General features: G+C 42.2%; 1 protein-coding gene across 7 annotated transcripts in view; it reads left to right on the top strand.

Annotated features, from left to right (window-relative positions):
• Positions 1-7,176: 7,176 nt before the first annotated feature.
• Positions 7,177-11,515, top strand: part of LOC308322824 (transcription factor COE3) — a gene marked incomplete at its 5' end in the record, with an annotated part of 134,074 nt that continues 129,735 nt past the window's right edge. For 6 of the 7 annotated variants that reach the window (XM_080774292.1, XM_080774290.1, XM_080774294.1 and 3 more), the window contains one exon: positions 7,419-7,946. In XM_080774292.1, coding sequence (XP_080630418.1) covers positions 7,813-7,946 — 134 coding nt within the window. Of the gene's footprint in view, positions 7,258-7,418; positions 7,947-11,515 lie in introns of those variants that run through there. The other variant, XM_080774297.1, reaches the window with a different exon arrangement.

Here is an 11,515-nt window from a genome sequence, read left to right as displayed (position 1 = left end):
AACCACGTTCAACCCAGATTCGGCTCAAACAAGGGGTTCAATTCATTTCGCTATGTCACTGTCATGTCACTGAAATATGGAACGCACTACCAACAGCCGCTAAAAATGTGAATCCCTAGACTCCTTCAAAACCGCTCTCAAAGAGCACTTACAGGCGGCTGCAATTCAAAACTGGCCCCTGTAAAAGAGTAAAAGTCCCCCCTCCCTATATTATTCTATATAGCCTACTCTACTGTATACGTTTTCTCTTTTTTTCTAACCGTGTTTTTGATGGGTTTTTTGTGCATTGATTGATTGATTGAAATATTTATTAACAGTTTGCAGAATTACAGTACATTTCAAGCACAAACTCAATAGAAAGACTGTTAACTGTGAGTGGACGACCCAATTAAGCATTACACTTGTTTACAACAGGGTCCACCATGTTCAATTCATCAAAACATTTAGAGACGTACAAATAGACACTTCTATATAGTTAAAGAACAGAACAGGAATTCATCATAAAGGGAAAAGAAACATATACAGTGAGGGGGGAAAAGGGGGGTGGGGGGGGGGGGGCAGTTTCGAATTGCAGCCGTCCGTATGGTGCCCTTTGAGAGCGGTTTTGAAGGAGTCAAGGGATTCACATGTCTTAATGACTGTGGCGTTCCACATTTTCGTGGCATAGGAGCGAAAATAATTTAGTCCCTTGTTTGTGCCGAATCTGGGTTGTACATGGTTTGTTGCACTCCCTCTGGTGTTGTGGGTGTGGACTTCGTTTACATTAAGGAAGTATTTAGACAGGTACATGGGTATCTTGGTGGTGTATCGAATCTTGTGGACCAGACCCATTGCAAGATGCTGTACTCTGTCGTCGACCCTAAGCCATCCCAGCCTGTCAAAGTGGGCAGGGGTGAGGTGGGTTCGGGGGGTGAGGCCAAGTAGGAGCCTGACCAGTTTGTTTTGGGAGGTCTGGAGCCTTGTTTTAAGGGCCTTTGAGGTGCTGTGGTACCAAGAGGTGCATGCATAGTCAAAGAAACCTTGTACGAGGGCTCCTGTTAAGGTCTTCAAGGTGTTTTTGTTGACCAGTGAGGATATCCTGTAAAGGAATCTTGTTCTTTGATTGACTTTTTTGATTACGTTGGTGGCCATTTTATCGCCTCCAGGATGGAACCTAGGTAGGTAATTTCATCTTTTCGTGTGATAATATTGTCACCCACTCTAACCAAGAAGCCATCTGCCTTGCTGAGATTACTATTTGATCCGAAGAGAATGGATTCAGTTTTTCCCAGGTGTAAAGATTTGTTATCAGCGAGCCAGGTGCAGATCCTACAAAAGTACAAAAATCACGGCACTCCATCTTTGAGATGTGTGCGACGGTCTCTTTGTCTTGGTACTGTGTGTACGTCCAGGATGCAGTGTGGGTCATGTGCTGATGGTTTCCAGCCTCAGGTCGCCATGTTGAACTGTTGCACACACACACACACACACACACACACACACACACACACGCGCTCACACACACGGCTTGACGTTGGACATAACCAAAGTGAGTGTATACTGTAGGCCTAGTGGTTCTCAAAGTGGGGCCAGGGGACCCCCATGTGGATCCTTAAGGGGATTCCAGGGTCCAGCATCAGAATCAACTTAACCACTTGAACCCATCGGCTAATAAATAGTGCAGGCACCCATGTACAGGATTGTGTGTAATGTTCTAGATACACCACTAGAGGGCAGTCGTCCCCTTCAGTTATGCAGTGACGGCAAATTCTCCTCTTTAGAAACATCTCACCATCACAATCACACTCATCTCTTAATGCTCTTGCAAATGTATACATTGGTCGATTACTTGAAAATAACTATTTTTCATTCAGTCATACGAGACTAGAGTATTTATCAACCTATGTTGGTAAATTAGGCAGGTCTACAGTATAGACAAGTATATTGGACATTTGTCAAGACCCTGAAATGAACTCTATACTTAAAACTGATCCTTTTATATATAGTGTATATAGGCTCTCTCTGGACATGAATTTGATGTGATCAAACCAAGTGTTGAACCAAAGTTGAGTTTTTATACACATATTGACCTCTCTCTCTCTCTCTCTCTCTTTTTCTCTCTCTTTTTCTCTCTTTTCAAATTCAAAGGTGGTTGGAATTTGACAAATCTACATTGCCAAAGCAAGTGTGAAATAAAAACAAAAATGATGTAGGCTACAATAAAGATATAGGCCAACTAGAATTGACTGAGGCCTTGTGTCTAACGTGGTAGGTGGGACAGAGTGAGGCCAGCGGGCAGGGTGGTGTTGTAGGTTGTTGAGAGGTTAAACGCTCCTCCTCAGATGGTTGAAAGGGGGGTCGAGGCCCCTCACAGCAGGGGGTCTGAAGCTGTGAGCGGGTATTGTGCTCGGCTTTAGGTCGGGATGTACTGATCAAGGGGGCTTTGATTCCATATCAGACTCTGGAGGAGCTGAGAAGAAAGAGGAAGGATTTGTTTGGATTTTCACGTTTAGCTTTTGTTAAGCAGAGCCTGATAGAATGCTAAAAGGTGTGTTTAACATTTGCTGCATGTGTCATTTTTGCAAACCCCGGTCTGCACCCAAACATGGTGAAATAGCACGGATTGGAAATTCTGTACATACACTCTAGAAAACACAAAAATCTTATTATTACACTGAAGTCCTAGACCGTGACGGAGGGCGCCACATCACCAACATCTGGCTTTTTCAGACACTTTTTCTGGACAACCGGAAATGCAGAGTACCCCTGTCTGTGTCCCTTTTTATATGCCCATATATGGAGATTTCTGTATCTGTCTTTCTGTGTCCCTTTATTCCTATATATGGAGTTCTGTGTATGTGAGTGTTGTGATGTCAGAACAGGCCAGCTTATGGAGTTCTGTGTCAGGCATGCCCAAATATGGAGTGTCGTGAGGTCAGAACAGGCCAGCTCCGTGTATGGAGCCTGGGCAGGGGCACTGTCCAGAGCCCGGGCAGAGGCCTCTTGTGGTGGTTATAGGCTATAGCCGTACATACCGTACGTGTACGTACTTACAGACAGACAGACAGACGTAAAGAGACATGGTGCATTTATAGATAGATGACGTCATGTGGCAGCCAAGTCTATGGACTTTTTTAATGTTTGTCTTATTCATGCTCCCCCAAAAATCAACTGGCCCCCCCATTCGTAACATCATGTGGCAGCCAAGTCTATGAACTTTTAATGTTTGCTTTAAGCAGTGACATCATGTGGCTGCTACAGTGGGCACTCACTACACACAAGTTTTTTTTTTTTTTTTTTATTATTATTATTTTGTGGGGGTGCTATAGCCCCTCCTATGTCTAGCTTTGAGGGTCAGTGTAAACGCATGCAAACATTGAAGACAAAAGCATGAGGACGCAAATTGTGATTGGCCAGAATGAGATGATGTATGATGATAAGAGTGCGATTGCGAGTGTGATTTTTTTTTTTTTTATCACAACAGAAGACAAGTGCAGCTGTGGATCAGTGCAGAGTATACCTGCTACCTACCTGTCCTATACCTGCTGGATTGTGAAACCCCACCCCTGCTCCATGGCAGAAGTGAAACCCCACCCCTGCTCCATGGCAGAACCACATCTGACATCGGTACGGATTTCCAATTTCTAATACTTTTACTCCACTATACATCTTGGATACAAATATTGTACTTTTACTACACTATACATTTATTTTGAAAATAAAATAAATAAATATAGTTACTAGTTACTTAGTTTAGATTTTGATTATTGTTATTACAAAACATACATTAACCACTTCAGCACTATATACATTTTTGCCATTTGAAAATTGCCGATCTACAAGCTCACAATGCGTCGTAGATGTGCTATTTTCAAAAGACATTTAAACATTTGAAAACTTGAAATGGCACATTCTACACAATGAGAATGTTCTACTTTGAGTAATTTACAGTACATTTTGATATCAATTACACTGTTCTTTAACTAGTAAAATTAGAATTCCGGACTTTTACTTGTAACAGAGTATTTTAATATTATAGTATTGATACTATTAGCCTACTTAAGTAAAAAGACACTTGTGTGAAGTGAGGGGTGCTCTTAGCCTCTTATCATCATACATCAGCCAATCAAATCATCACATTCCGTGCTACAAACACACAAAGCTGTGTATACGAGCGCCCCTCAAAAAACACACATGAGAAGAAGAACATTTTGTCAGAGTCAAGCTTTTGTCATCATATCTTAAGTCCACACAAGAGTGAGGTTATTTTTGTGACAATTATAAGAACTCTTTATTTAACCTTTGAAAGGCAATTCAAATGTTCTATGAGGATTAAAAGACTAAAGACAAGTTAGAGCTGAGTCGATATCTATCTGAAGGTATTCATTTTTGACCGTTAGGTGGCGACATAGGCCTACACCAGTGCTCTCCTGGTCCCGCTCACATCAAACCGCGAGATAGAACGACGTCTAGACAACAGGAACCAATTTAGTTTTTGAACTGCTTCACTAGACGGTATTAGAGTCGAGAACAAAATATGTTGTTTTCTTCCGCATGCATTTCATGATGATTTTTCACAGTTCAAAATGCCAGTGTCTTCACGAGACAAATTCCTCAATTTCAGACCCCTAAAGATTTCAACGACAGGCCTTTTACTATAGGCCCTTCAAAACCCTGGCTGGACACTCGGGCCCGGTTGAGTTGGTTGATCATTTTTAGGCGTGTTTGTTCGAACTAATCATAAGACACAATTAAGAAACCTGAGTCAAAAACGTCAACTGTGCATTGTGTAGTAGGCTAGTAGCCAAGTCAACTACATGCGGACTGGTCTGGTGTGCATTGGTTTTGCAGCAACAAAGGCACCGCTCATGCGGCGTCTGTGGTATTTTCTGTAACACTGACTGACTCAGAGAGACGAAGCAAACTTTGGTGAATTGTGAGGTGCGGGCGGGCAGATGATGGCTGTGCTGCCTCGACATTTCAAATGTCACAGGGGAATTTGATCCGCTCTTTTTTTTCATTCTGTCCGAGTTAAGAAGCCACAGGACGCTGTAAATTTACCAGATTATATAGAGAGAGCCCTCCAGGGCTCCTTGGGGAATCCCGGCTGCATGTGGACGGTTATTCGGCCTTCACTTCCCCATCTTTAACCAGCTCAGAGTGAAAGAATCACGAACAGGCCAACATAAAAATAAACGAATAAAATAAGCATAATAATTATAATAATAATACCAACAACAACAATAGCGTATGGATAGCATTGTCATCATCATTATTGTTCAAATGCCGGTGGAATTTAATATTGGCAGAATTGCGATGAAGAGATGTGGAGAGTATAAAATATTCTCCGAAATAAAATAGCCTATAGCCGCCGAACTTTGAACAAAGGTCTACATTTTAACGAATAACAATAATAATTATTAGCTATAATTACTATTATTCCATTGATCTTCTATAAAGCACATATAGGCTTATGTGCCTTAATCATTATCCATGCAGCCGATTTAAAGAGAATCATCATCACATCATGTCCACGGCATTTGTAATAATACATTTCTTCAAAACATGTTTGGCAGCGTTTTCATTGACTTTCTCTTTTTACACAGAAATATTTTCCTTTAGTATCCAGACGCAGGCTCGTGCGCGTTGTTCCCTCGGGGATATTGTCGGTCTCGGAAGTCAGCGAGGCTAAAGTTTTATAAATATTTAATCAGCCTCGCTGCGGAGTTTTGCTAATTAACGTAATTTTATAGACTTGCCAAGTTGCCATGAAAATGACTGCTGAAAATGTTGGAAACCAAAAATGAAAGCGATTCGCATAACAGTTTGTTATCTGCGATGGCATTCTGCAACTATGATTATTATTATTAGTAGTAGTAGTATTAGTATTATTATTAGCCTATTAGTATTATTATTAGTAGTAGTATAGTATGCGTGCTGTTGATTATTGCATATTAATTAATAATAATAATTATTATTGCCCAATCAAGACATTCGATATTAGATATAGGGGCTAAAACATTTCATCTGATGTGCACAATAGGCTGTATACATATTATATTATATATATACCATGGCCTATAGCCAGTTCACATGAATGAAAACATCTAAAGTATTATAGAGATGAATGATCAGAGAGAGAGAGCGGCCAAATTATTACAGTATAATCACGAGCTCAGGTGCTGCTGCTGTGTGTGTGTGTGTGTGTGTGTGTGTGTGTGTGTGTGTGTGTTGTGTGTGCGCGCGCGCGTGCGTGCATGTGCTTCGACGGCCGGCCAAAATACTGCCTATTAGCGAATATGATCACGGGAGCTCTCTCTCCTTCTCCGTGTGTGTGTGTGTGTGTGTGTGTGTGTGTGTGTGTGTGTGTGCGTGCGCGTGCGCGTGCGCGCGCGCGCCAGTTACAGCCATGCACATTTATAAAAGTGAAAAGTTGTGTCATGCAAACATGCTTATTCGGATGTCATCAATATTGGATCTGTAATTGTGTATATTACATGTTTTGTCCTCGTCAGCCACAGCACCTTTGAAGTTTGAAGACGCACTATAGCCGAACTAATAAACACTTAAACCGCAGGGACGTCATGATGTGTTTGTACTAGCCTATTATAGTTAATTCAGTCGCGTGGAAAATGGAAATATATAGATAAGAAGACATACATCAGGGCCATTGATGGTGCAAATGGAGCAACATGTTTCAGCGCAGCTGAACGGAATTCATTGTTGACGACAGTCAGATTGTCAGCCGAGAGATGGACAAGTATTAGTTAACACATCTTATATGGACCACTTGAGGAAGTATAGAGGAGCGTGCACGTGCTATAATGTTCACATCACGCCTATAGCCACGGGGATCCTAATGGGGTGCTTCATCTCTGTGTGTGTGTCTGTGTTCATGAGGCGGTCCACGCACGTCCTGTCCTGTGTAAAGGGTATAGTTCTATATAGCTTGCGGAAAGGAACCTTCTTTTTTTTGTTGCGGCGAATTCAAAAAAATGACGTAAGGCGTGACTTCAGCCAATGGGATGCGAGGGATTGAATTGATATTCAAATGTCTTTTTCCTTTTTTGGGCCAGGCCCCGCCCACGCCAGGACCATGCTGGTCCCCCCCCCCCCGAGAGCACTAGAGCCTTCGAACCCGAGAGAAGGTGCGCTCCGCTGGGACGGAGGAAGCGGAGAGGAGCGGGGAGGGAGGGAATGAGATTTCTTGCTACCCAATCCCCCTTTTCCCCCGGGAGAACAGCAAGCCTTCCATGGTCCGTCCCTCCCTCTTGTTTGGTAATCATTTCATTTTACTCCTTTTTGAAGCGGTCGCCTGTGTTATCCCACTTTTCATTTCACGATCCCGTGCGCGTGTTGTGCTCGCCTCCTTCTGATCAGCATCGGCATCTCCCCTTCTCTCTGTCCTCCCGACGAGAAGGTCTTCTAGATCCCGGTTGATTCTCTCCTTCTCCTTGGAGATGCTTTAACTGTTCTGAACATTTCGCCCTCTGTGTCTCCCTCTCCTCCACTCCTCTTTCAACTTGAGAGACCAGGCTAAAGCCCGAGCGAACTGAACTGGTGCTGGAATTTAAAATAAAGCGGAAAACCCTGAGGGAGATATACAACACGCAGCGCTCGTCTCTGGATAAGGACCCGCTGTAGCGTTCCCCCCTTGTTGCACTTTGGGGAAGCTCCTTCCCCTCCGTTCATTCACTTTGCTTCGTCGTTAATCCAGGTGGCCTTGCCTCTTTTTTTGAGTGGTCGTTGCGGCGGGAGGATTATTTTCTGCGCGGTATAGGTTTGGTGTTTCGGGCAGAGAGAGAGAGAGAGAGCTCCCAGAAGGCTACTTTCATGTTCTCCATCCAGGACAGTCTCCCGCGGGGAGCCCTGACCATGAAGGAGGAACCGCTGACGAGCGGCATGACACCGGTCCGCTCGTGGATGCAGAGCGCGGGGATTTTGGACGCGAACACGGCTGCCCAAAGGTAAATAAGCACGTAGACGATGACAGTCGGTTGATTTATAGGACGGCGACATCGCTGAACATGCATCCCCCCCCCACCCCCAAACAACAAATCCTCCCGTCATTATGTCACTGATTTATGGCAACATTGACAATTAAATTCGAGCAACCAGCGAAGAGCTCAAAATGAAGAAAACGCATCTTCTAACACTCTGTAGTCCATGCAGAGCGTTCATGTGAACACATGCACGCACTTGACTTATTTAGAGCTTACTTTGGATTGAGTATGGGTTTACAGTTTACACACAGAATATAGGCGCACAGAGAGTGCACCGCTAAAGTTTCTGGTGTCGTGTCTATTTTTTACATCAGACTATAGTGCGAATTGTTTGTTAGATCCATTTGGTTAACTCGTGAAGATCAGCTCTGAGTCTGTGGTTGTCTCTCCTCTCCTCTCTTCTGCTTCCAATATCTGACCCTGGCTGGAATTAACGCTCACTAAACAAACTGGATGCGTGCGTGCGTGCGTGGGAAAACACTTTCATGCATGCGCTTCCACGTGCGTAAAAAAACTGTTCCTCTTTGCCTAAACTTATATGTGGCTGTGGCATGTGCACGCGCGCGCGGACCATGCCAAAAAAATATTGACTTATAGCTGGAAAGGGGAAAGACAAGCTGAAATTGATAATTAGTAATTGTAAAACTTTACAAATGATGCTGCTCAGCTCAACCCTGTCTCTGGAGGTATGGGCTATAGCCAACTAAACCGCCCTCGCACCACATATTCAACTCTGAGCAAGTTGGGTTTTATTTATTTATTTTAATATTTGTTTTTGTGGTGAAACTTCTGTGGTATTAAATAGCCTCCATCTAAATAGTAAATTGCGCCTCGGGTTCAAATTCGTATACGCGTATATCAGGGCGATTGAGTAAAGTAATTTGTGAAGTCATATTTTACTGAAGTAAATATTTTGGCGAGGTAAAAATAAATAATATATAGCCCGAGCTAAAAAAAAAAGAAATAAAGAAACACCTTAAGAGAGAAGACTAAATATAACATGTAGGGCTAATTTGAGGCAAGCCAGATGGAACACGCATGCATGGCTATTACATATTTTATGTAGGACATTTTAATTAATTTAGTGATGTCCATGTAATTTCAAATTTCACTTTTATAAGCCATTGTTTGTTATAACTATTCTAATTTGCAAGGGATATGCCCGCATGGACCTTGCCAAATATTATATGGTTGATGATTTAGATATTTTGATGCAGTATACACACACTGTGGTTAACTTTAAAAATCCCGTCAAATTAATACACATTTGAACACAAAGTAGGCCTATTTAGTATTTTGTTATATGTTGTTGACAACACATTTTATGAGAGTATATAGGCTGCTGACAATAATTGTATTTGTGTGTGTGTGTGTGTGTGTGTGTGTGTGTGTGTGTGTGTGTGTGTGTGTGTGTGTGTGTGTGTGTGTGTGTGTGTGTGTGTGTGTGTGTGTGTGTGTGTGTGTGTGTGTGTGTGTGTCAGTCAGAACTGTAATCCCTCAGTTAACGTGATAAGTGCATGTGTATAATATCCAGATTTTGCAGCTGGGAAAAAAAGTTCCTCTCTGCAGACTACTATACCATTATACTATAAGTAGGCTATAAATATAATAACAACGCATGGTGGTTACATTCTGTATAAGAAGTCCCACATAGAGTCCTCTGAACTGCAGCATGCAGAGAGTTTGCCAGTCATGCTGAAAACAATGACACCGACAGAGGTCAGGGAATGGCGAGGCGTTTAACGAGCAGCAGGGTGTCCGCGTGTATTGTCACACCGTACTGTCACATGCACCGTGGCGTGGCGCGCACCGTGCGCGGAGCGGACACCCGGCCACCCTGCCGCGAGATCACGTTCAGCATAGCGTTATATAGCGGCACAATTTGACACATCCCGCGCGCCTTTACGCGCCCCGTCTAAAAGGTCGTATATAGGTGCTATAAGTATATGGAGCTTAAAAAAAGAAAGTGTGAATTGTTGTCTTAAACCTGTATTAGTATATAGCCTATATGGCATTATCTTTATATTGCCCAGGCGACTGCCGTTTCTAAAATTATTATTCAATTGCTATAGCCTGATAAAAAACTTTTGAAACCACCTGTGCCACCCAGCCAGGCATATGTACCCGTTTTTTTTTTTGTTGGTTAGAATTAAATGTAAAATATGTGATCTTAAATTAATCACTATACAAAATGAACCACATGCAGCAAATATAAATATAGGCTAACACTCTGCCCTTATAGTTATAGTGTTACTGTTCCCTGATAAAGTTGAAATTAGAAGCTCTGTTCTCTTTTGTTTAAGTTCAAAGGACAATTCCACATATATCTGATACTGTGCATTTATATTTATGATCAAATAGCAGCATAGATAATGAAAACAAAAATGTGCGTGCCATATCTAATATAGCCTTTATCAAACCGTACAATTACTGTTGCTCACATGTCAACGTTTTGTGACTTTTACAAATAAAAAAATATACAGTCTATATACAGAAGACTTTTATATTACGTTTTTATTTGTCACTATGGCAACTCCGACCATTCCATGATTCACAGTTTGTTTAAAAATTAGGGCATAGATGCTCATTAGAGTATATAGTATTCCCACTCAGGCATCGGTATAGAACAGAAACGCAAAGTGGCTTGTGGGCATTGTACTGTATGTAATCTAGGCTATATATATATATACATACGTCAGTTTAGATGTTTTGGACAGGCAGTGCATGTGGCGGTGCCTCAGAGACCGTCCTGCTTGCACGGGGGGGATTACATATCAGTATAGACAGAACCAAAGGGTCATTCTATACCAACGCACAACACTCACTCGCTCACTGCACAATGCACATGTAGAAATTCATTTGCGCTCGCTTGCTACTGTATATGTGATACCCATCGCCCCTAACGAATGTCTTTTTTCTGATATCAGGCGATATCAGATACAGTCTGATGGCCGCATATAGTCCGTTTGATTTGTAATCTCTTGCCAGTATAGTGGATTTGGTCAGGGAAGAGGAGTTTGCATGCATTGGGGGGGAGAGAAAAAAAAGAATGAAAGAGACTTGTGGCACCTTGATATGGGAAACTGTAGAGAACAAGTGGAACTTTAGCATTACTGTCACTGTGTATAATAATGATTAAGAGCGAGTTAATTAACTATATGGTGTGCAGTATTCAAAGATGTCTATCAACAATACATTATATCATAGTTTAATTAGTTTACTGTATGTTTATTCTTAGATATATATACATACACATAAGTCAACATAGTCATTTGCAGCTGGCAGTTGTGGTATATTATTCACAGAACAGATTTAGGATGATGTCGTCCTATAGGACGTGCACGTGCTTCATGTAGGCCACGTGCGCCGCGGTGCCAGAAGCAGGTATACACACAGCGGGTCAGTCTCAAGGACACTTGGGCTGCAGGAATAGACACAGCCACAGGCTGACCACCCAAATACATATAGATATGTATATATGTATTTGGACATGTTATGTGTCCATACACTATATACAGTACATATGGTATATG

This window comes from Protomyctophum bolini (genome assembly GCF_963924005.1).
Source record: "Protomyctophum bolini genome assembly, chromosome: 10".
In the NCBI taxonomy this organism is placed as follows: domain Eukaryota; kingdom Metazoa; phylum Chordata; class Actinopteri; order Myctophiformes; family Myctophidae; genus Protomyctophum; species Protomyctophum bolini.
Note: the sequence above shows the minus strand (reverse complement) of the source record. Positions and strands in the feature narration are given on the sequence as shown.